We start from the raw sequence: 26,097 nt of genomic DNA, 5'->3' as shown, positions 1-26,097 counted from the left end.
TCTTAGCTGTTGTAAATTGTGCTGCTATGAGCATAGGGGTGCATATATTATTTCTGATTGGTGTTTCAGGGTTTTTAAGGATATATTCCCAGAAGTGGGATCGGTGGGTCAAACAGCAGTTCCTTTTAAAATTTTCTGAGGCAATTCCATACTGTTTTCCATAGCAGCTGCACCTGTCTGCATTCCCACCAGCAGTGAACTAGGGTTCCCTTTGCTCCACATTTATTGATGGTAGCCATTCTGACAGATGCAAGGTGATATATCTCATTGTGGTTTTAATTTGCATTTCTCTGATGATTAGTGACTGAGCCTTTTTCCACATGTCTATTGGCCATCTGTATGTTCTCTACACATGGAGTTTTGATTCGGCGCCCCTAACTCCAATGCTGTTAAGGGTCAAGTGTACCTGGAGAAGTGTGTCAGATAGACTGCAACGAGCCCCGACCCCTGACAAAAGAGTGTTTGTGAGCAATTGTGCCAACACTGAGAAACGCCCCCCTCCTGAGAACTGGGAGTGACTTAAGACTGAGTCAAAGCTAGGGTCATAGGCTCAAATGTTTGCCAGGGCTTAGGAAGCAGTGACAATATATAAACTAAGAATAAAAGTGAGATGTGAGTCCTGTGGCTGAACTAGAGAATTCAACTCCATGTAAAATAATGAAAATTCAGTTACAGAACAAAACAGTACTGCAGAAAGAAAACACAGGGTAGCACAGACTCAGCCCAGTATCACTTGGTGACCCCTAATTTGGAGCTTTGGTAGCTGGATTCCTGCTGGGAAAACTGAGCCTAGGAGAGCATGAAAACATTTCCAAAGTCAAGGCTCTGACAGCCACGAGCGAAGCCCTGTCTGAGTGGAGGTCACTGGAGAGTTCTAAGACCTGGCCTCCCTCTGTATCTGTCTGTGCCACCTTCCAAATCCACGAAGACAGATGCAAAGTGCTGGCTTTGGGGTCACTTTTTCACCACTAGAAATCTTGTCCACTAAATGCACCCTCTCCGGTGATCACACCCCTAGTGTTGTGCTTAGTCTCGCTGCCGCTTCTTCGAATCTTCATTCTAACCACAGCCCCTTTTCTCAAAAACTGCTAATGTACCACCTCAGCCCCATCAGGATTCCCTGTCCTCTGACCCATCAGTTGGCTCCTCTTTAGTCCCCTCCCTACTCTGGACCACGTCAGTCATGCCCTTGATGATTTCCTATGACCCACTGCTCCATGTGCCTGACACACCCCAACCCTGAGTGAATCCAATTATTGCAGTCTCCATGCCTGCATTTGGGTTGCTGATAGAAAAATAAAACCCTAAAACCACATAGAAAAGTGGCATTATGAATCTGTAATAATAGCTAATGTTTAGTGATGGATGAGCGCTTACCTCATGCTTGGTACATGGATTATTTCATTTCATCTTCAGAACCACTCCATGCAGTAGATATTAGTGTGATTCCCATCCTCAAGGGGGAAGAAACTGAGCCTACTGTCACTCAACCAAGGGAATGAGTAAGCCTAGAGACACCAACAGGCTGTCTGGTGGCCTAGAGACACCAACAGGCTATCTGGTGGCCCAGAGGCCACACTCCTGGCCACAGAGCCACACAGCGTCAGTCTTAATTGGGCCCTCGGCACTGCCCACAACCATCTCGCTGTAATTTCCCGCAGTACAATTCTCACTTCTTTAAACCACTGACTTCCCTACCTTTCCTCTCACTCTCAACAAATGACAGTACCTCCTAACTGCAGAGAAAACAGAAGCCATCAGGCCATCTCTCCCGCCCTCCTGCCACCGGGCGTGTAAACTTACCTGCATCACTCGTCACGGCGGCCTTCCCGCCGGCTACAGCGTGACAGCTTCAAAGGCAGAAAAAAGGCAAAACCATACGACAGACACTTTCCTTCCAAGGGGAGAACGGAACCATTTTATTTGGGGGAATGTTCAAACAAAGCCATATACAATTTGTAACAAATACAATACAGTCGTTTGTTCCCTAGTCCTGAATAATTACAGTATGTACAAATTCAATAAGGCACTGGTTCCCCAAAAGAACACAAATGAGTCTTCTTTTGAAACAGACAACAAAACTCTTTATATATTGCCAACTCTTCTCCAAAAAATACAGCATTGTGGGGTTTGTGTTTTGTTTTACAAGAGGAATCATAATTGCTGAATTAAATCACTTCTGGCATCATTTCGTTCATTTCCACTGCTATGTGACTGAGTTTTCTAAGGAGATATAACCACAGAACAATTCGAGTTTAAAAACTATATTTCTCTCTGTGCCTTTCCACCTACAAACGTGAAGCACTAGAACAGACCAGGGACATAAAAGCTGTAACTTCTAATGAGTATGCACGACTCTGAGAACATGAAACGTGGTTGCTGCTCAGTCCTTGCTAAACCTGACGACACAACTGAAACAAAGGATTCCCTCTAAATAAAATCTTAGCATGTTTTCTAAGAAGCTTTATGTTTTGAGAATAAAAAGAATGGTCATAGTGACTTTTGAGCGGTGCTTTCCAGGAGGTCAAAGGCCTGTCTCCTCACACACAATGTTCATAGCACTGCTACTTGTGATTTAACAATCTACACACTTTTATAAATAAATATTATGTTTCATTTAGTACTTTATCATCCATAATATTTTACTCTCTAATCCACAAAATGGAGTTGTGCCAGACTCCAAACTGAACATAATATTTATATAAACATATATTTATATAATATATATACACATAATAAACTATAAACCTGAACATCTTAGCATACAAAACTTATATTAGCTAGCAACTAGGATTTTAGGATTCCTCTGGGGGGAGAGACTAGAAGAAAATCTTAGTCTGTGAAATACTCCTGATAGTAAGAAATCAGCTACATTATTACTTTCCAGGTTCCCACTTATTCTATAGAAAGTTAAAACAAAAAAATAAAATAAAATAAAATAAAATTCACTTCTGAGCTACTAGAAACTTAAAAATCAAAACGGATCATTTGGAAATAAGTAGGTAGTCTCTTTAAGAACAATTCAGGATTCCCTAAGTAAGGTGAATTTTGGAAGACACAGAAAAATCTATTTGTAAATAAATTCGTGTTGCATTTAAAGATTATAATAACTAAATAGGTCTTTTGAAGTATCTCAGGAATAATTTTTAATTGTTCATAGTGAGTAAATCAGGTTGAGAATTACAAAGGAAACTATTGATTTTTCCAAAGCAACTAAACAAATAACATAGAAGAAATTTCCTGCTATTCTTCATTGGAACCAACACCTCCCTAGAAATCTAGTTTACTTTCAAATCATCACTTCCCCACAAAATATTCTGATTTTCAGTTATCATGTATACAAACTTACCAAAAAGAACATACATTTTTATCTAAGAAGTAAGTCCAACCTCACTTAAATTTAAGAAAAATCAAGAAACAAAAACACGTCCCCTGTTAACGGGCATAAATGGTTACTTATTTGTTTGTAGATGATGTGATTAGAGGTACTGAAGTTTCTCTCTACGGCTCAGATGATTATCACACTTAGTTCTAGCCACATATTTCTTCTAAGCTATCACAAAGAATACGATTTGACACAAGAGAAAGGAACCGTTACATTGCCATTCAGATTATTTTAATATCACCAAAAGCAGCATTCCGATTAAAATCTGGAACCAACAGTTCTTAATCTTTGAAAAAAACAAATTTTGTTCATGTTTAAGAATCAAAAAAATCTCCTCCCTTTGTTACAAACAAGATGTGGCTATAAAGCCTTGGGAAGTGAATGCTGAATATAGAACACTGTGTTTCTTCTTATGATTCCCTCAGAATGTAAGCACATCTCACAACCACTCTCTGCTCTAGGGTGTTTTCTGAATGAACAAGTCACCAGCTGCAAGCCTACTTCAGAAGAGAGGAAAATATTTTCTCATTTTTCATGCAGCTGTCAAATTTTCAAAAAACATCCATCCTTCACTCACCAAGTGGTGAAAATGTGTTATAACACACTGCCCCCTGCAGGATTCTGGAAGAAATGTCTTTTGCTTTCTTTTTTTAAGGCTATAGAGAGAGTATTTCCCAATTCCTCACTAAGTTACAGAACTTCTAAGAAGCAAAAGAAAACCACAGTAAGGACATGTCAATGAACAAAGGTGAGGGGGATGTGTGCAATTTTGAACTTCACGTTCCTGTTGCTCAGGAATATTGGCCCTGTCCATGACTGGACTCACGTTTCTCAAAAGTGAAAACCGTGCAGAATCGAGTGGGTGAAGAGATGTTTTGCACAAGTGCCACAGAGAATACAAAAATAATAAATTAAAAAGTGAACTGAACATCACGAGATTAAAATAAAATAGAGGCAGCATTCCTAAAATGTGAAATGATCACTTAATGATGTACATACTCGATCCATTGTCTATTCTAGAAAAATAAATCACAGCAGCCATAATAGTTTGTGGCCTCCACTAACTCCTCTGCTGTCCCCTTTGGAGGGTATAGTCATCTATTTTTAAGTTAAAATTGAGTTAAATTAACATGGCATATGCTTCCTCTCCTTCCCTTCACGCAGACGCAAAAGAGAGAGACAATAACAAAAAGAAACTGGTTTTATCTATTCAAAGTAAAGTGTGCATAATATCCCCCTGTGCTTCTGAGACTGGCTCTTCTGCATATGTAAGGAACACGCCACGTGCGCCCCCACCCTCATCTCTACCCTACTGACGTGGTTGTCTTACCACCCAAGAGCCAACTATCTCTATTTTAAAGTGTGCGATCTTCAACACAACTTATGGCAATATCGATGCTTTCATTTGAGAGATCAGAAGCATGCCTGGGTCAATTCTCTACACATGAACAAAAGCTCTGTTTTGTGTTTCATGAAAAGGAAGAGATCTGACCATGAAAGAAATGCCTCACAGAATCAGAAACACAAAGTGGTTCTGAGGAAGAACATTGACACTCACTTCTAACAGAATCACATAAACACTTCATTTGTTCCAAATCCTCTGAAGCTGCAAAGGGTCACCTGCAGGAATCCCAAACGCGGTCCCAGACAGGCGGTGCTTGTACCCAGGTGCGTTCACATTGCTGCGGCAGCCCCAGCTCGGGCGGCCGCGTGGCCTGAGGAGGCGGGGGCTGCTCCACTCTGTTCTACGGCTTCACAGGCTGGCTTTTGGTTTGTAGAGTGCAACACAATTTTACCAATGGAAAAACTATTTTAATTTACTTTCCAGCAGAATTTCTGAGAACTCTCATTGTTACTATTTAAACTATAATAGTAAAACCCTTAAAATATCTAAATTATTTGTTATATTTTGGCAAAATTAAAGCATCTTTTGGGGGAAAAAAAAGGGGGGGGCAATCCCAAAATACAGGGCTTTCTTAGAAAGCAACGTGCACCATGTCTTAAACAAGTTACCCGAGCGGTTTCAACCTCCTACAGACACCATGAGCCTGTGTTTCTGGGAACTTCTGTCTGTCCAGGCTGCTCCCCGGGAGGCGAGGCTGAACCCACTGGGAAGCCGGGCTGCCTGATCGAGGCTTGTACTGTGGATGCTTCAGGAACATTTTTTGCTCTGCCCGCAAAGAGAAGATCAGGCTTCCTCCAGTGATGCTTTTTTTTCTTTCTTTTTCTTTTTTCTGTTTTTTGCTTTTTCCTTCCCTCCCCCACTCAAATCAGAGTTTAATGTCCTGGGACTCTGACATTTTGGCAAGTGTTTTCTTCACACGCAGGGCTGTGAGTCTGGATGCAGGATTGTGAGCCCAGCACTCTGTCATTAGTTTCCCCATCTGCCTTAGACACTGCAGGCAGGGAAAAGGAAATTGGGAATAATGTTATTTATTATAACATATAATATAATAACTTGTATTTATTATATGCTAGGCTGGCCCATGATATTTGGATTTTAATTTTGAGTTTCTGAAGTTTGAATATATTTTTAAAAGCTACTTTGAAAACCATTTAGACAAAATTTCAGGAAGATTCTTTTTTCATGCAAATTTTAAATGACTAAGACAGATTTTCATGTTATCCTTCTGATAGAAGCAAGTGGTTTTGCTGATTGAAGAAGAGTGTCTTTGAAGTCAGTATTAAAGAAATACAAAAATACGCAGGAGTCTGTATTCCACTCCACACTCCCAGTTTGTTTGTAACACTTGATCAGCTTAAATCTTTTATCTGTTGCCACACTATTCAAACAAACGTGGTTATTCCTAAATCACAAGCTGTCTGCTACAATAACAGCATCACACTGTCGCATTTAACAAGATTAACGACCTGTGTGGAGCCTCGCTAAAACTCTCTCCTGCATCAATTATTGGTCTTCCTGTTGAAAAGCACAATTTCACTTCATTAGAAATCCTCAGTGAAGGAATTTGGGATATTACCAATGCCCATAACTGGCTTCAAAGTAATGTAACTCCAGCATGTCATAAAGCTTTCTGCATAGCTCATTGGAAAACATATGTATTATTTAGCGTTTCAGTAACTAGACACAAAAACCAATGAGCCAAAGGTTGTCTTTAAATGCATTTAACAGTGAAGAATTATTTCCTAGGCAGTGCTCTGCCCATGTGTTTGCACTGGCTCTGGTACATGTTGACGCTTCAAGCGCATCTCTGGATGCTCCAGCCTGCCAGAGCCCTCCGGGGCTTGGGGAGGGCACAAGCTCAGGGGATGGGTGGAGGTGATGTGGAGCAGAGGAGCCAGGAGAGGGAAGGCCTGCCCCACGCAGCTCCTCCTGAGCAGCTTCTTTGTAGACCTGCTTTAGGTCTCGCCACTGCATCCTTACAGTGGTGGATTCATTCCAATCACCTCTCACCATCCTTATTAACAAAGGCCCCCAGCATCATCAGGCGCCTCAACTAGGTTAACTTGTGTCACTTCTGTGTACAGAAAACTGCATTTTTCAGATGCATATCTTTTCTCTCATCAAAATGGTACAATGTTGTCCGTGGGTTTTTTCATGGAGAAAATTCACGATGCTTTAAGAATACACACGCAGAGAAATAGAGCCGGTATGCAAATGTCAGGACATCACAAATAAATTAAATACTGTTACCTGTTATGCTGGCTAAATGTTAACCCACTCCATGTATTTTGGAAGCGGCACAATCAAATCAGAAAGAAAGGAACAGACAATTTATCATAATACACTTAGCACCATCTAAATTACCACAGCGAGGCATCACTACCATCACCAACGGGACAAAGGAGAAGAACTCCTGTAATGAATATCTGGAATTTTGGCAACAGGGGAAAAGTGCTATAGCACATGGTTCCCTCAGGCCCTACCTACCTCATCGCCGCTCCACCGGCTGGGGAATGAGGGACGGAGCTTCTTGATGCACACAATCTCCCTCATGTCCTCGTAGGAGGGGTCAGTGGGCACCAGGTCGTGATAGGGAAGCTGGTATTCTTCCACTGCACCTGGAAGTACGGTTTTATTATTATATTTTTTTCTGTGAAATGGAGATAAAAGTCTAACATAAAAACTGTTCTCAAAAAAAGTTCTGTCAGTACTAAAGTCAAGTTCAGGCTGAAAAAGAGCAAAATAAATCTTGGGGGGAAAAAGTATCCAAATGACATTTAATCTAATTTTTAATTGAATAGAAAGCCTAATGAAACATATTATTATAGTCTTCAAGCCTTTTTTTCTTAATTTCCAAAAGCTAACTAAAACAAGCATCTCAAATTTATTTCCAATTTTAAAGGTTCTTGCATGCCAAATTTTAAAAAAATCTATATTAAATCTCAATGCAAATTTGGCAGACACATTCCAAACTCATACTGTACAATATGTGATTGTTTCTATTACTGCAATATGAGATTATGAATCTCATAATAAATTTGGCGGTGCAGTCTACTTGAAAATGTCTCATTTACATTTTTTTCTGCTTAATCATAAGAATGTGTTTTTGCACATTTAAAATTTGGAGAACTATACACACCTAAAAATATTAACATTGATTGGCTGTCTCCTGAACACCCCTACTGGGGATCAAGCCCTGAACCCAGGCATGTGCCCCGACCAGGAATTGAACCAGCAATCTTTCAGGGCACAGGGTGACGCTCCAACCAACTGAATCACACGAGCCAGGACGCCCCAGCTTGTTTTTAAACTAAGAATCATTTTTCCCATATTCTGCCTACAGGATTTCAGATATAGGCTTCTTGCGGTCCTAACTGCTTTAGATGTTCAGGAAAACATAATTAGAAAAGCAATCGTGCACTCTACTGTTCTTTCGACTACTACAGACCTATCTTAAATAAGAATAAACATATTATTCAAAAATATGCTCATTTACTCTATAAAACATGAAATCAAGGCATAGGCAGTTAGTTATTTTATATTTTGGTTATTCCTTTTTTTTTTCATAATACAGTGGGAGAGTTATTCAACATCTGAATAGGAAAAACTTCCTACACTAACTGCCCTTTGTGACAAAAAGTGTTCTCTCACTTTAGAGGGAGTGTGTTCTATTTTAACTTAAGCTAACGAGCAGCTCAGGATTCTCAGAGTGATTAGAAGGCATTGCATCACTCAAGGTGGTCTTTCTACAAAAGTATGAATGCCTATTGATTAACTGTCTCTCCTTTATATTTAAACATGATTCTAAATGTAAGTTAGGGCTCTATCAACCAAAATGAAAATTTAAAATAACAGCTAACATGTATTGAGGACTATTTATGGGTCAGGCAGTTTTAATTCTCTTTGCAATCATTAAAACCTCACAACCGTCTCAGGTAATACAATAATCCACCCCCTTCTTATGATGAGAAGACTGAAACAAAAAAGGGTTAGTACCTGTCAAAGGTTCACAGATACAAGTGCCAGGACTGGTTAAGCGTAGGCTACACTTTCAGAATCTTGGGCAAGCTCCAGTTTTCATGAAGGTGAGTTTAACTGGCCATCAGGAGGAAGGGCACTGCCACCAGGATTGACTTAACAAGCACAACCGTGACTAGAACCCCAAACAGGTACATGATACTAAAGAGCACCAGACTCAACTCCTCACCTGAAAGGTGCTGGAATCGACTAAAAGACAAATGATGCACCAGCATGCAAAACACTACAACAATACTAACGCCTCTGAATATTTAAGGATGTCTTCTTAGTCTTACTAGGGAAACCTTATGTTTGTAAAAAAATTACCATGACCAATAATAATATTCCTATGCTTCAACTTCCTTTTGATAAAAACTGATGTTTTCAAATTGGTTTGTGAGGAAGTATCATACAAAGTTAAGAAGTAGGGAGATTAAATAATGGGTGTCCCACCCCACAGTTATGTCTCTTTATCTGAGCAGAGGAAGCTACAGGAAGTGGGTCACTGGAGTTGGGGACAGGGCCCAGCAGATTGGTAAGAAGAAGCTAGAAGGTGTAGAGATAAAGCAACTGCTGGAGGAAGAGCTCAAGAGGGAAGTGAGACAATCCAAAGAACAGAACAGGGTGATCTGTGAAAAGGCGGAGGAAGCTGACAATGTGTCTAGACGAGATTCTTCAGGTGGAGAGCAGAGGGCAGTCGAAGCTAATTCTGTGATGCAAAATATCATTTCCTGGGAGGACCGTGACTGAGTCGACAGAAATAAAGGGGGATAATTAAAGAAAATTTGATTTTGTAGACAAAACTTTGATTTCTGATCAGAAAAGAAAAATGACTTATAGCAGCCCAACAGTCCCACGGTTACTTACCTCCTGACACACATCTCCTGGTCACCTCCCAAAGGATGAGTCCAAAGCTGTACATGTCGGCCATGATGTACGACTGAAAGTGATTTCTATTCAAGCTCTCATCCAACACTTCCGGCGGCATATAGCGTTTGGTGCCAACTCGAGTGTTGGGTGGTATGTCAACTTCATTAGTATCACTAAGGAAAAATAGGGCAGAACACCGTCAGTACTGAATAGGACCAACAGACATCAAATCAAGGTGATTCCTGAGCCAGGGCTGTCGTGGAAGAGGGGAAGGATATCCCTTCAGGGAACACCATTTCCTTGAAAAATATTTCTTGCCAACAGTTATATTAAATATTCACAGGTTAAAAAAAACACAAAACAATGAAGATGACAATCAGAACGAAGCTGCATGGTATAAGACTGCATTACCATTAGATCAAATATAAACTCTAGGTAATTGCTAAACATTGTCTACAAAAATACCTTCCTTTACTTCATATTGTAATAACTTTTTTTGTTGTTTTTTTTTTTAATATATCTTTATTGATTTCAGAGAGAGAGGAAGGGAGAGAGAGAAAGAGTTGAAACGTCAACGATGAGAGAGAGTCATTGGTCGGCTGCCTCCTGCACACCCACGATGGGGATCAAGCCCGCAACCCGGGCATGCGCCCTGACCGGGAATCGAACCCCAACCTCTCGGATCCTAGATTGATGCTTAAATGCTGAGCCGCGCCAGCCAGGCATAACTTTGTTCTTAAAACTGGATTGTGCCCATGCCAAATTGATTTATTTAAGGCCTTATTTTATTTTTTTTATATTTTTTAATCCTCACTGGAGGATATGTTTTTATTGATTTTGAGAGAGAGAGGAAGGGAGACAGAGAAATATCAGCTGGTTGCTTCACTGGCAAGACGGCAGCAGGAGAAAGAAGGAAAACAGATGCAACTACTGCTACACACGCCCCAGCTGGGGGCCGACCCGCAACCTTTTGGTATGCAGGGTGTGCTCCAACCAACTGAGCAAGAGGCATTATTTTTTCAGCCAAGCGTTAAGAGACTTTTAGATCAATAAACAAGTAAAAAAGGGAGGGAGGGAGAGAGAACCAACAAAGACTTGCAAACGTTTTACTTTGATAAGCAGGGACCTATAACGAAGCTTTCTACTATCACTGTTTTTTTCATGAATCAAGTAACATATTTTTGATAAGAGGATGAAAGGAGTAATTGACTGTAGTATCTTCAGCTTCATGAAAATTTCACAGTGCAATCTACTGGTTACTGCTTTCGTAGACTGGGAGGAAACTCGTGGAAGATGGGCCCAGCCTGCAGGGGGCACTGGAGAGCCACTGCCTCAGCCGGAGTGCAGCGCAGTCCTGAGCCGTGCTCACTAGTCCTAAGTCGCTGAACGACTAAGGCCTGACAGGCTGACGATTAAAGGAGGCGAGACACGGAACATCGCCGCCAACAGAGGACGAAGCACACAGCAGAGGTTTAGCAAGAACTGCCTCAATAGGAACGAGTGGAACCAGGGAGGAGAGCAATGAACCCCGCCGCTGATGGCTGAAGACACTACGAAACAGAAAAGGTGCAGAAACTCATGAAGCTGAAGTGTGGGGGAAATCTTGGATAAACTTCCTATCTCCTGATTCCCAAGAAAGTGTTTTATTTTTCTTTTCATCACACTCCATTGACTCTCAAGCACTGACATGACTTCTCCTCACTGAAGAGTTAGAAATATCAAATATCACCTTTATCGTTTCGAGTCACAGGCAATACCCAACTTAGCAAAAACACTAGTGACTTTTTGGGGAGGCGGGGGGAGTCTTGCGTCTGATCTTATGGCCTCAATCTCTGTCTTCTAAAACACAAAATAGGTAGTGTCATTTGGGAAAATTCAGAAGGTGAAAAATGTCCCTCTGTAGATCTCAAAACTGCTTACAGTTACTGAAATTTAAAAATCCAAAGCTTCTTTCTCTGAACCTTTTGATAAAATCCTTACTCTAAAGCTACTGCAGCAGATACATCTCAAGTGTACCCACTTTGTGACCTAGGAGTTAACAACTTTGAAGGAGTCTATTTCCCTAAAATAAAAGTTAAAAAGTGTAAATTGTTAAAAATGAAAAAAAATAACACCACCTAAATAGCTGTTATTACTTACCATCTATAAATGTAAGTTTTAGTGTTCTGGGCTCTTTTCTGACTAAGAAAAGAAGTTAAAAAGTGAACCAAATTCTTAGTATTTACCTGCAAAAAGTCATCTGTGTACCTAAATCGTAAATGGTAAGGAAGGCAAGTGAGCCGAGAAGAGGCTGAATGATAAATTGGGAAAATATCAGATTTAAAAGATGCTTCAAAAGCTCCACCTTCAATTATAAAGTGAGCTTTCTCCTTGCCTACCCACTAACACCTTTCCTGTGAGCACACAAGTGGGTATTTCATTAATGTGTGTGTGTGTCATAATTTATAATTATGAATCATTAAAGGAAGATAGTGTTGGCCCCACATAGAGAATTCTGAGTTCTATGCAGAGAAACAAACATGTAGATTTGCAGATGGGAAGGAGGTAGCAAAGAGCCTAACTTATATTCCAGAACATGTCCTGGGAAAGGAATCCAGGAACAGTCTTAGCATGGGCCCAAGGAGTGCACTCAGGTCAAAGTTACACTCTAACCACAGCTGATAAAGATTATAGGCAATTCCTTTCCATTCTTACTCTTAGCCCCTAAATGCTTTATTTGGATTTAGGAGGTCAGGAAGAGCTAATGGAATGTGTGACATTGAAACATCTATGGAAAAACCGAAAGGTAACTGTCATCTAATAATAGAATCAAGATTTGTGATGGCCAGACTATATATAGTTCACCTCTAAGCTCTTAAACCTTCAAACACTGAAGAACACACAATCAAGGATTTTGTACGTCCATCAAATCCCCAAAACCAGTTCCTACACAGGCCATGAAAGCTGGACACAACTGTCCCTCCTCTACCTTGCTCTCCCCACCCTAGGCGATTTTTGTCACAGTACCTGAATAAATATCCTCACCTTGTAGTATCTGTACAAATATCTTTCTGCCAACCTAAGATTGTAAAGTCCCCTCAGCCCTGAGTATCTGTCAAAACCATTTAGTCTGTCCCTAAAGAGTAGAGCCCTGATCCATCTCCACTCATAGAGTGCTTTGCACATGGTAGGTAAATAATACACTTTACATGAAAGAAGGAAACGGCTTGTTTACAGTAAACTTCGCTTTGGATAATTTAAGGAGAAATGTAAAAGTCTCTATTATGCATAGATCATAAGATGAGAGACATTACTGATATCTAAGAGGATAAATAGAATTTTGTTAAGCAAATTAATTTTGCAAAAGATTACTATTAATCTAATGGCAAATGCCTTTAGCACTGCATTTAAACAACAAACATGCTAATTATAAGTAATTCATATCGGATATTACAAAGTTGCAGATCCTCCAGAACACTTCCCCCGGGAGTTTTTCTGTACTTGAAATTAATTAAACTGCATTTCTCTCTCGGGTTTTCAGAAACATCATCTTACCTGTCCCAAATAAGGACAGAGAAGAACTGAGCTTGTTAATCTTCAAGGCCACAAACAAAAACTAAAGTGACTGAACACTGGGGCACCAAGAATAAAGGGAGAAAGAGAGATAGGAAGTAAGGTCAGATGGTGCAGAACATGCACGACCTGGGTAGGGAGTGACCGAAGGAGAGGGCCCAAGGACAAAGAAGGGAGCAGAAGCGGTCAGGGCCCCTTCGGGGACCCCACTCTCCACCGAGGGATGGGACGGGCTGAGAAGCACGGTTGGCAGGAAGACAGGGATCCTCACGAGGGGAGCGGGGGCAGAGAAGAGAACTCCGAGCCCACAACATAACCCTGCAGTGGCTACACACACGGAGTCAAATTTTAAACTCGTATACGGGAAAGATAAATAACAGCTTCAGGATACCAGTCACCTCTGCCAGGGATAAAGGGGAATCAAATAGGGTGGAGAACACAACAGGCCTATCTTCAACACCGCATTTCTTTTAAAAAGAAAGACCAGATAAAATAAGGCAAATTGGTAACACTTGTTAATGTGAAATTATGACATGAGTGCCTCATTATTTTTTATACTTTTTTATGTTTAAAATACAGGGTGGGGCAAAAGTAGGTTTGCAGTTGTTTGCACGGAAAATAATATAATAATAAATAATAATACAAGAACAAACTCTGTGTTTTGCATACTCACAACTGTAAACCTACTTTTGTCCCACCTTGTATATTATAATTAATAGATTTTAAATAAAAAGAACTCAGGAGGATCAGGAACAAGAGAAACCTACTTTTCAAGGATGAAGGCATAGGTTAGAGGCATAAAGCTCTGAACACCAAAAATTGTCTCAATGAACAACAAAATTACAGAGAGAGTAAGTTTCTATTAGGGAAAACTGAAAAAAATTCTATCAAAACCATGTACACCTTTACATAATCTAAATGCTTTTTTTTTTAAAAAAGAACTGAATTCTTAAGAACAGTGAAAGAGGGGTGGGGGAGGGCAAAAGACACGTGAGGGAGGCCATGGGTTTGCTTGTTGCTGACAAACGGTGTTGCAGATTAACCACAGGGGACATATACCAGACACTATTAAATCACCTCTTAGAAAGACTCAGGCGACCCCCCAGAGCATGAGAGATTCTCACGAGCCTTCGGAAGAAGGGGTGGTGCACACCCCTCGGTGCTCCTGGACGTCCTGGAAACAGCTGTGGCCTGATTCGCCGCAGGGAGCTCTGCCCCGTCAGATGGCCACTGAGGAGGAGAGTTCTCGCCGCACTTTCCAAGGCACTCACTGCATCTGTGACTAAATCCTGAGACAGCTCAGGGTTTCTTAGAAACAGAACTGAAAACTCCTCAACAGGAGGGGAGGTGGCTGCAGCAACCTTGACTGGGAGAGCTGACTCAGCCATGAATTAGCTTAGTTCTGGGGCTTTGGCAAGTCATGCGGCCGTGTCACTTTTTTCAGAAACCACTAAGTACACAAACCAGACATAGTGCTAAAAATAGCGACATCAGAAAGACTCTGAGGAAATGTAGTGCCCTCTGGGCTGGGCCGCTCTGTCTCCTTTGCACTTGGAGAAGTTGACAATCACCAATTGGGAAATGTGTGTTACAGTCCAGTTTTCATTGCAGGTTTTCTATTTAAAATTTAACACCTGGGAGGCCCTAAGCCAGGGCCTATTTTCCCCCTAAAAATATATATATTATTCTGACACTGAAATACCAGAGGGGTTGCTTGATCCTGCAGAGTACAAAGTGGAAAGTTCCTCCAAGGGATTAGGTTCCTCCAAGGGATTTCAGGTGTCCTTATTTTCTCTGCCCAAGAGGGATCTGGGGCAACAGTAATGTCTGACATGGCATCACCTGGATTAAATCTCTGTTGGCCAGGAAATGCATCAGTACTTACATCATTTTCAGGAAAGTGCATGAAGAAACTAATTAAGGACACACAAAAAAAATATTATATGTGCAGGAAATCTCTAAAGCACAGTCCGATCTCTCTGTGGCTCTCAACTTCCCCTGGAACCTCCCAGAAATGACTTAAAAGCCTGAGAGAACACTTAGCACGTCGAGACCAGGGTAAAGACTGAGTTCTCACAGGAAGTTCACATATGAAGTCCAAGAACTCAAAACTGGGTTAGCTCTTACCCCACTTGTAATAAAATGCTCTAAATATCTGTGTGTGCGCACAAGCACAGACACGGACCCCTAAAGTAGGCAAGTCAGGAAAAGCATGGAAGCCATATAAAGCAAGGTTTAAAAGCGAGGCTCAAAAATTGAGAAGGGCAAAGTTCATTTGAAACATCCAAAATAAAAATATGAAAAGGACATCTGAAATTATCAAATGCAACCTCCATTTAATAGAAGAGAAAACTGAGGCCCAGAATGGTAAATGCTCCCTCAGCTGCTTGCTCTCCAGCCCTAGGAGATCTGTGCATCCCACAGCCATCGCAGTTGCACGTTTGAGCAGCATCCTCAGGTCCTTCCTCTCTTGATGAACTAGTCCATACATGCCAAATAAATCGCTGAATCATCCCTTAAAATATTCCACTTCCTAGAATCAGTTTGCATGACATTTTGGAGATCGTTCAGTTTATTACCCTTACATTAAGCAGAGCTAAGTTTGAGAAATGTAAAAGATATTCACTTTTCTTGTTTGTTTTAAGGTCTATAAAGAAGATGAGTTCTCAACTACTTTTATAGAGCCAACATTTATTGATTCACAATGATGTTGGAATAACTACAGTGGGTAACTCACTATGTCATGTCAAATGGGAAATACATTTATTAATTTGGCATGGATCCTGCTCTCAAGATGCCCAATGACTAGTAAAAAAGATGAGGCATATACTAAAATAATTATAATATGAGAGAGTCGAGGGCCAGAAATTACTACAGGAGTGGAAAAGACGATGTCATTATTCCTAGCTGGGGGATGAGTAAAGTAACTTAAAGGCAACTCTAAGATTGGATTAAGGAACATGGAGAAGTGAGGGAATTCCAAGCTACAAACCCGTGCAATCCAAAACAAGGCAGTAGCAATCACAGAATATGTATGGGAAAAATGCAGGCAGTTCAGTGTACTAGTGTACAAGTTGGAAACTGTGGGATATAAACCTAGAAATGTGGATTTAATCAAGAATGTGCAGGATCTCTGGAGCTAAGAAAAGGTGCTTTTTTTCCTTCGTCCTACAGCCCCTATGAAATCATTCATTTATCCATTATATAAAATATCCGAGCAATACTTAAGTAATGGGCACCAAGGAAAGGCACTAGGGATGCCAAGTTCAGTAAGACATGGTTTTCTACCTTCATGGAGCTCAGTCTCCAATGTGAGGGACAGATAAGTAGTCAATAATTACTGCGAGAAATGGTGTGAGAAAGGTCATGAGAGTTTGCACAGGGTCACATGGGAGGGATAAGAAAGGCTAGCTTGAAGTCAGACTTGTAAGGGAATAATAGTAGGTGTCCCAGAGGAAGAATTGTGCAGATAAGTAGTAGTTATCGAAATAGAAGAGGGGATGTTGGGTACTCAGGTAAAGACAAAAGCGTGTTAAAAAAGCTTGACGTTGTGAGAGGTATAAAGTGTTTGGAATAAAAGCTACATTTTAACCCAAAGCCATAGGAAACTATGAAATTATTATGATGTCCAAAATTATGCTTCAAGAAAATGAATCTGGCAGCAGCATAAAAACAAACAAACAAACAAAAGACATAGGAAGCAACTACAAAATGCTTTACTCCAAAACCTAGAAATAGTAGAGAGGACCCAAACTGGCCCAGCTCAAGTGGGACTATCACGGAGACAGAATTCACTCAACTGAGCAAACCAAAATCTTCAGGGACAAGGGAAATGTCAGGCACCTCACATTTTAGAGTGAATGGATCAACCAAAACTGGAAACTAGGAAGGAAAGGCAGATACGGCAGGAAATCTAGCGGTGGGAAAATATTTAAGAAGTAGAGAGCAGACCCTCTAGAGAGAAAGGTGAACCTGGACTAAAAAGGCACATCAGGGAAACAGAAGGAAGAAGGGCTCTGGCATGGGGGACGGTGAAATGACAGTAGGACAGCCTCGTGGTGACAAAGACCGAGGGTGTCCCTCAATAAAAGAGATTCAGGAGAAGATGGAGCAGAAACCAAACAAGATACTGTGAATTACTGGGTTGTGAAAGCAGGTTACTCTTTGGAACTCTCGAGAAATTTAACAGGGGAGGAAGAGAGAGAGGCTGTTCATTTGAGAAGCAAAATGGGGGGGGATTTGTAAAAAAGACTTGAAAACGGTTGTAGATAAAAAAAATTTTTTTTAAAGAATTCAGAAGAGAGAGGAAATTTAATAATCTTTATTGGAAGGAGGCTCAACGGTGAAGACCTTCCTATGCTTGTGGCCTATTATTCAACCACTCCCCAGTCTTCACTTCTGGGTGAAAATATAGATTTCATTAGTTCTTTCTCGTGAGTTTCATTTTCCAAAGTTTTAATCATCTGCATGGCTTTCCTTTGTGCCCTTTCCTACATCTTACAGAATCATCTTAGGAAAAAAAATCCACAAGAGGGTCCAACAATTTAGTAAGGGCTAAGCCTAAATTTAGTTTGTAAAAAGGTAGTTATACGATGATCCCTCTAATTCAGTGGGCTGCAAACTCATTTTGTTTCGTTGTTTTATTTTCAAAGCAGAGGAACCATTTCTTCTAATTAAATTACCTGCAAGATAAAAGGGGCTGCTCTGAGTAGAGAAGGTAAGTAAAATAGAGCCTCAACCACTGAGCATTCCTCCTCCCCACTCTGTAGAAGCAACTGGTATCACTCCAAGGAGCCCTCACCCCCTCTCACCCAGGCTCTGAAAACCCTTGTTTTATAACACTTGCTGATTTATGTGTTCAGATGTTACACTCTCTGTTTAAGTGATAGTATAATAGTATAATACTGGCTGTAGTTTTTTTATTAGTTCCTAATATTTCTCACAAAACACCTGTGCAGGTTATCTTTCTCCTATCATATAAAAAAAGCTACCTTTATCACACTACATAATCTGTGGATCTTTCCTGAAACTTTTCCTACTTAAAATGTTACACAGAATTCTGACCACATAATCTGAGACATTAGCTACCACTTTTCTAAACAGCTACCTGACAGCTACCAACCCCATGTACAAACAGTGTTTTTTTGTTTGTTTGTTTATAATATATCTTTGTTGATTTCAGAGAGAGGAAGGGAGAGGGAGAGAGAGAGAAACATCAGTGATGAGTCATTGATCGGCTGCCTCCTGCAGGCCCCCTACTGGGGATCAAGCCTGCAACAGGGGCATGTGCCCTGACCGGGAATCGAACCTCAATCTCCTGGATCATAGGTGGATGCTCAACTGTTGAGCCACGTCAGTCAGGCTATAAACACTGTTTTGAAGCCAGGACACTGAGGAACATAGAAACAGGAGAACTGACCCAAACATTCTGTGTTGCAAATAAAATATTTCTTCTTACTCCCTCCTAAGAAAAGTCAAAATTAATAAAAATTCCTCCTCTATTAAATATCCTGGAAGCACTGAACTACAAAATGTATACTCTATAAAAAGTGATAGAAAAGAATCATAAAAAGTGTATTTGTTCACCTTGATACTAACCTAATAAATTTCACAGCCAGGCCCAGGTCAGCGATGCAGCAAGTTCCATTTTTCTTCACTAGGATGTTCTTACTTTTCAGATCTCGATGGGCAATTGCTGGTTTGCCTTGAGTACTAAAGATTTCGGTGTGTAAATGACATAAGCCACTGACAGAAGAATAGGCCAACTTCAGCATCGATTTAATATCTAGGGTGGTGGACTTCAAGTAATCATAGAGAGAACCATTTTCATGATAGTCTGTGATCAGGTACAACTGGGTCCAGGATCCTGTCCCTTTGATATCTGCAGCAATGAACCCTGAAAGAAAGAAAAAAGAAAAAAAGGTTTGGAGCTAAGTGTTTTTTTATTATTATCAGGAATAATGCACATTTTCAACGATCATTCTTTGTCACAGGTGTCTTTTGTTTAGCGTTTCATAAAGTTTTCTGATGATGCCACTGAAAGTATGAAATTACTAATACCAATCAGAGGCAATCAAAACAATAGGGGTAAAGAAACATTAAGACTTTGTATCTGAAAACATGACCCTCCCCTTTTTTTTTTTTTTAAAATATATCTTATTGATTTCAGTTAGAGGAAGGGAGAGGGAGAGAGAGAGATAGAAACATCAATGATGAGAGAGTCGTCATTGATCGGCTGCCTCCTGCACGCTTCCTGCTGGGGGTCCAGCCCGCAACCCGGGCATGTGCCCTGACCGGGAATCGAACCTTGATCTCCTGGATCCTAGGTCGATGCTCAACAGGTGAGCCACGCCTGGCCAGGCGACACCCTCCTCACCCTCCACCCCTTGCTTTTTAATTAGTTGTTGATATTTTAAAAATTTTAAGTTGCCCAGCCAGTGTGGCTCACCTGTTGAGCATTGACCTAGGATCCAGGAGATCAAGGTTCGATTCCCGGTCAGGGCACATGCCCGGGTTGCGGGCTCGACCCCCAGCAGGGGGCTTGCAGGAGGCAACTGATCAATGACTCTCTCATCATTGATATTTCTATCTCTCCCTCCCTCTCCCTTCCTCTCTCTGAAATCAATAAAGATGTATTTAAAAAACAAAAACATGTTAAAATATTTTAAGTTAACAGTAAGTAGCTCATGGTATTATAGTTATAAATAAGACACTGTTTACAAAACAGAGACTGAGTCAAAACATACACTTCATATTAGCTTACACTCTGTGCAGCTGAATGATCCAGCTAGATCATTTCTAACTTGAGAAAATAAAAAGGAAATCACTTATCCGTATCAACTCTGGATATAATAAAGCCTGCAGATACAACTCTTACAACCTTTCACAACATTTAAGCAAAAATGTGCTCCTTCAAATCCCTAAGAAACCCGAAGAAATGCTGGTATTGTGTTTGCATTTCCTGCCCCTCAAGAAAAAATATTGGCGGGTACTCCATTTCCACCCCACCACTGATTTACAGAAGTGCCTTAGTCATTCCTCCTGTGAGGTCTCCCATTAGAAGCTTATGATGCTCCTGGGCTCACGCCAAGAAGAAAATGTCTATGTATTTCATAACGGGTCTAGACAGATGAGTTAATATGCAGATGTGAACAGAAAAACAGAGAAAAGCCAGAAAACCCTGAGCGCTGCTGTGCAGACTCACCCAAAATGTTTTCGTGCCTCATCAGCACCGTCTGGTAGATTTCTGTCTCTCGGAACCAGCTGGCCTCCTCGGTGGTGAAGAACACTTTCACGGCCACCTTCTCGCCACGCCACTTTCCCATCCAGACTTCCCCGTAGCGACCTTTCCCAATCTGTTTCACCATCTGAATCTGCTTAGCTATAGTCCTTTGGACCTGTTAAATCCCAGAACACTCTGTTAGTAGATTCATAGCACTACAGATTTGTTTCATCTTTTTCTTTTTTTCCTCCAGAGAAGAAACAATGACTACATCTAAAATAGTTTTCCTTTTATACAGACAAATTATTTGTATTTATTTATTAGTTTCTGCTGCCCTCTTTTAAGATTTGAGGTTTAAAATTGATGGTGGATTCTGAAGCTCTGAAATCCTGCTTCCAAGTTATTGGACATTTCATTCTACCTATTTTCACAGCGAGAAGAACCTGAATGGGTTCACAGTGGTTGGCAGAATAGGATACTTTTCACTTGTGCCACTAGAGTGGGACACCAGATACTCTGAAGGGACTCATGCTTGGGTAAAATTCAACAAAACAGAGCTGTAATGTATGTATTAGTGGACAAACAAAGAAATAAAGGAAATCTCCAAGCAGAGAGGGGGGAAGGGAGGGAGGAAGAAAAGAGGGAGAAAAAGTGGGAGGAAAGAATGGAGACCAGAGCAGGGAAAGATAAGCGTTAAGCATAAACAAAAGCCAGGTTGCTGCCTGGGCTAATAATACCAGTACTGGGAGCCAGAATCTAAACTTTGATCCCTTTAAAAGTAGAGGAGCTGAACCTACGGTTTCAGAATTAAGCTGGGACCACTGAATGGCACTAGATTTGTCCTACCATGGCTCCCAGCAAAATCAAACACAAATCCTCTCTCCAGGAAATCATTTATCAAATGCTTTTCATCCCACCACTATGGTACTTTGAAGGAATGCTTGCAATCATGTAAGTTGAACACGGGTAAAATATAAGAAATAAATAATGTTCCCTTGGCAATGCAGTGTTGGGCTCACAAGTGTGGACAAAAAAGGGGTTCTAGGGAAAGTAGCCTCAAAGGATAATCTGATCATAAATTCCTAACCTGGCAGTTCATGGTAAGTAGCCAAGCCCCAGGCATATAACTTCTTTAGTAAAAGATTTGTCTTTGCCTTAAGCCAGCCTGGTTAACACACCTTTGAAATGCCTCTTCCAGATCCCTCAGAAGAGAAACCACCCTCAAGAGAGCACATAATCTTGTCAACCCTCCTGTAATCCAATCCCTACCTGCTTGCTCCAAATTCAAGTAATTTTCCTTATGTTCCTTCCTTAATTCCAAATGCATAAAAGAAGCTGCAAACCGTTATTCTGAGAACCATTTTTTCTCAATGTGTTAAGATCTTGCTTCCAGGTGTATCCTCTTTTTGGCTTAAATAAATTTTTATAAAAATTCTCTGCAGGTTTGGATGTTCTTACTCTGACATAAGGAAATAAAGGAAATTGCCAAGGGAACAGGGAGGGAGGCAAGGGAAGGGGAGAGGGAAGATAAGAACGAGAATTTCCAAGAAACAGCCACTCTAAATGAGAGTCCAGAGAAACAATCCAAATAGGCTTAACCCCTTCAGGTGACAGATACTCGAAGTTTCAGATATAGAAAGCTAAGGAACGCTACACGAAATACGTAAAATAGAAGATGGAATGAAAAATAAGCATGCAGCAGGAAATTAATGAAAATTACATTTTGGAGTGAAACAGTTCATTATCACTTCAGAAAATGTAAAATGGACCAAGTAAAACAACGGATTAGAGCTGGAGAGAAAGTTAAGCTAACGAGAGAACTCTGAAGAATTACAGAGAGTGTAGTAGAGACAAAGAAAAAGAAACTATGAAAATTAAAGTGGCACAGAGCTTAAGTGTCTCTTTATACATGATCTTTAGCCCATCTGTGCTTATAAAAAAGTATTTTAAAAACACCATGACTGAAATGGCCAAGTAACAGTGACAAAGGGGATTTCAATATTTGTACTTTTCTTTTAAAAATGTATAATAGTAACATTCTTTTTTTTTTTTTTTCATCCGAGAATTTTTTTTTTTCCCATTGCTTTTCAGAGAGTAGAAAGGAGAGGGAGAGAGAGAAAGAGCGATGGGAGAGAGACACGCCGACTGGCTGCCTCCCGCATGCCCCCGCCGGGGATCGAGCCTGCAGCCGAGCTCCAGGCCCCTGGTTGGAACTGAACCCGGGACCCTTCAGTCTGTGGGCGACGCTCTAACCACTGAGCAAAACTGGCCAGCGTTAATAACAACATTCTTAAATAAAAGAATTGTATTTGGGACATCTTAATCCCCAAAATAAAAATCCAGCAATTTGATAATAAGAATGTTTACAGTTTTTCCATAAGAAAAATGTCCATCCGAAGGAGCATCGGTTTGGTCACAGTGCCCGCCTCGCAATGGTGTTCTGTCTGGTCCAGGGGAGGCGTCAGTAACCAAGCACAGAGTTCCAGTTATGCAAGATCTTTAATGCCTACAGTTCACAATAGTGTATTGTATTCTAAAATTTGCTAAGAGAGTAAATCTTATTCAAGTGTTCTTATCATAAAATAATAATAAATAAAGAGGGCAGGAGGAAACTTTTGGAGGTGACGGGTATGTTTATAGTATAGATTGTGGTGATGGTTTCATGGATATATATATTCATCGCCAAACTCTTCAAGTTGTATATATTAAATATAAACAGCTTTTTGTATGTTATAAAAAGTTGTAAGATAAATTCTTGGCTTGAGATTATTTTTTTAAGTTACTTTTAGTACTAAATAAGAGGTGGCCTAAGGAATAAAGTAAACAAGATATCCAAAGTGAAAACCAGACAATAAAGATTAGGAAAATCAATGTTAAGAGTTTATAAAGGAAAATATTTCTCATTAAAATTGTTATTTCCATCCCGAGTCCCAAACATCTTTTTTGCATGGTCCATAAAGGAACAAAATGTTTTTCTCATTAGACAAGTGCCTTGGATTCGGTATATATTTTCTTCAGGTTTGGCAGTGTTGGCCATCAGAAAATTAAACCTCTCCTGAATGGAAAAGCCAGGACTTCACCCTGAAACATAAACCCTCCAGCTGAAAGGCAGCCTTCGCCTTCTTCCCTTATAAAAGTACTCAGATCCCAGTTGGCTGGAATGCTTTTGCCTTCAAAAGCCAGGCCAAAGTGCAGTAATACTATCCTGACTGAAAACAGAGGGAAGATGGCCCCATGTTGAATGTTCTCTAATCTGCTCTTCATCAGAACGTCGGAGGGTCTGGATTGTAACCATACACTGACATTAAAAAACAATCACCTTACCCCCAATATGTCAAAATGTTATCAGGAAGCCCCGCATCTGAGATCTGATATCTAACAGATTGCACAGAACATCCTCTTTGTCCGGCCCTATCTGTTTCAGTAAAACGAAACCCTGTATTTATTGACATTTCCTCTCAGAAAACATTCCTTTAAATTCAATATATAATGTTCGCCTCCTACCAGCAGAGGGAGGCCTGATCCACTGCCTGAGCTCTGAGACTGCTCAATTAAGTCCTTCAGGGATTCTCCAGGGGGAATGTAGGTTTCGTCCTGTTCTAGCCCAATGCTGTACCGAGGCCTGGCTTCTTGTCTTTTATACCTAAAGATGTGTAGAGGAAGATCATTTTTAGTCACTGAATTGCAACGATAAGGGCAAAACACTGCAGAGAAAACAATCATGGCAGGTTTTATTTTAGCACATAAAAACAATGCAAGGTTAAATGCTCAGTATTTATTACCCTCAGTTATGATTTCCAAAACACAAATTATAAAGATTTTCCTAACTGATTTTTTAAAGTAAACTACATGTTTTCACTCAGTCTCAACCATCTACAATTCCTCTTCTCTGTTCCTTTCAATTGATTATTTCCCAGCCGGCTACAGTCCATTAATGTTTCTGTATAGTTCCATTATATTCCTTCCCTAAAACCCTTCCCTTTAAGATCCCCCTAAGGAACACAGATGCAAATCTGTGGTGTGTGAAAGACGTTATAGCTAATGCTCTCATGTAAGGTAATCTATAAACCGATAATATAGATAAATGAAATAAATTCAAACTTTTTATTTGAATCAACTCACACAGTATCAGAAATGAGTATTATAAAAGGCACGTGACATGAATTTAAAAGTCCTTGACATTTCACAAACCACAAAATAAGTTTTTAGGTGACTAGAAGTAATTTGTAACCACCATACTTCACTTTAATATAGGAACTAAACTTATTTTAATTTAATAATCTATAAAATCTATTTTAAAATATTGCCATGCTAGGGAAATGGTTAGCTCAGGAAATAAGAAATTACTAGAACACTCTAAGTTCAAGATGCTCATTTCTCTGCTTAGAATCAAGCTCAGTAGCAACTAGTTCCTTAATTCCTGAGCTGCCCTCATTTCCCTAGGGGCGAAACTTAGCTGGGTGGTTCTGATATCTGAAACACAAATGAGATAGGTATCTATTAATAGCTCCATTAGGATAAATATTCATCAATAGCAACAATATTATCAGTGAAATCTAAGATCTAATTAGGTCAAAGGAAGCTGCGAGGGGAAAAGTCAACAGGTAGGAGAGTCGTAGGAGAAAGGCACTGGAAGCTGGACATTCTGCATCTACATGCTGGACACTTACCTGAAGTAACAGAACAAAATGATAAGGACCAGTAGGAAGCTACAGACAGTCACAGATATAAGTAAGGCTTTGTGGTGTACGGATCCGTCAACAAAATCTGAAAGCAAAAAGAAAGCAAAGAGCACCGTGATACAGAGGAAATTTTCACCTAAAATTTAGGAAGCAACTCTTGGCTCAAAGTGCTTGCTAAGCTCCGTATGCAGAATGTGAGAAGTACTTTTCGTCTGCAAACTGATTAAAAACACACATAGGTATTCAAATTAAATAATTTCAACTAGCATGAGTCATTGTTCATCTAGGCACTTGGTTCAAGAGCATGCTGGAAGAAATGGGCTTGACATAGGATAAAAGCACAGAATATAAACTAATGTAATGAATGGATCAATGCCCCTAGGATATGATTAGGTAGTTCGTCTTTATTTCAGACCCAGCTGATGGGTTTACAGACTTTCTTCATGTGGTTTCTGGAGTGTTCTATATCATGAATTTGTATTTAAAAAATCTATATGCACTGTACATAAAACACAAAGTCATCATCTGATGGATACAAAGGAACAGAAGTCCCCAAATGTTGCCAAATATAGTTATACATGGATGTGCATCCCTTGAAACAAAGATGCCCGTCAAAAATACACACCTGAATTTTTCATAAATACTATATATTTTTTAAACGGGTATATCCTACTCAAAGAATTACTGTGTGATCCTTTTATAGAATAAATTATTAAACATTATTCATGTGGTTTTGACTCCAGTTCCTAACAAATTGAATTTGCCTAGAGCGTGATTTCTCAAACATCATAGAAATATGAATGATTCGGACAGCTTTATACAAATGCACATTTACTGACTTCAACCCCAGAGATTTATTCAAAGGATTTCTTTTTGTTTGCAATCACCTCAAGTGACCCATACGCAGGGAGTATCTGGTACAGATTCTGAGAAAACGGACCTAAAATCAGGTGCACTCATATAG

General features: G+C 40.2%; 1 protein-coding gene across 17 annotated transcripts in view; it reads right to left on the bottom strand.

Moving 5' to 3' along the window:
* Positions 1 to 5,553: 5,553 nt before the first annotated feature.
* The window catches only part of BMPR1B (bone morphogenetic protein receptor type 1B), a 325,971-nt gene continuing 305,427 nt past the window's right edge, over positions 5,554 to 26,097 (bottom strand). For all 17 annotated transcript variants that reach the window (XM_081144322.1, XM_081144316.1, XM_081144323.1 and 14 more), the window contains 7 exons: positions 25,122 to 25,218; positions 23,956 to 24,094; positions 20,434 to 20,626; positions 18,828 to 19,125; positions 9,675 to 9,850; positions 7,278 to 7,408; positions 5,554 to 5,781 (listed from right to left, as the gene is read on the bottom strand). In XM_081144322.1, coding sequence (XP_081000448.1) covers positions 5,656 to 5,781; positions 7,278 to 7,408; positions 9,675 to 9,850; positions 18,828 to 19,125; positions 20,434 to 20,626; positions 23,956 to 24,094; positions 25,122 to 25,218 — 1,160 coding nt within the window. In that variant the 3' untranslated portion in view covers positions 5,554 to 5,655. The remainder of the gene's footprint in view (positions 5,782 to 7,277; positions 7,409 to 9,674; positions 9,851 to 18,827; positions 19,126 to 20,433; positions 20,627 to 23,955; positions 24,095 to 25,121; positions 25,219 to 26,097) is intronic.

This window comes from Miniopterus schreibersii (genome assembly GCF_964146895.1).
Source record: "Miniopterus schreibersii genome assembly, chromosome: 1".
In the NCBI taxonomy this organism is placed as follows: domain Eukaryota; kingdom Metazoa; phylum Chordata; class Mammalia; order Chiroptera; family Miniopteridae; genus Miniopterus; species Miniopterus schreibersii.
Note: the sequence above shows the minus strand (reverse complement) of the source record. Positions and strands in the feature narration are given on the sequence as shown.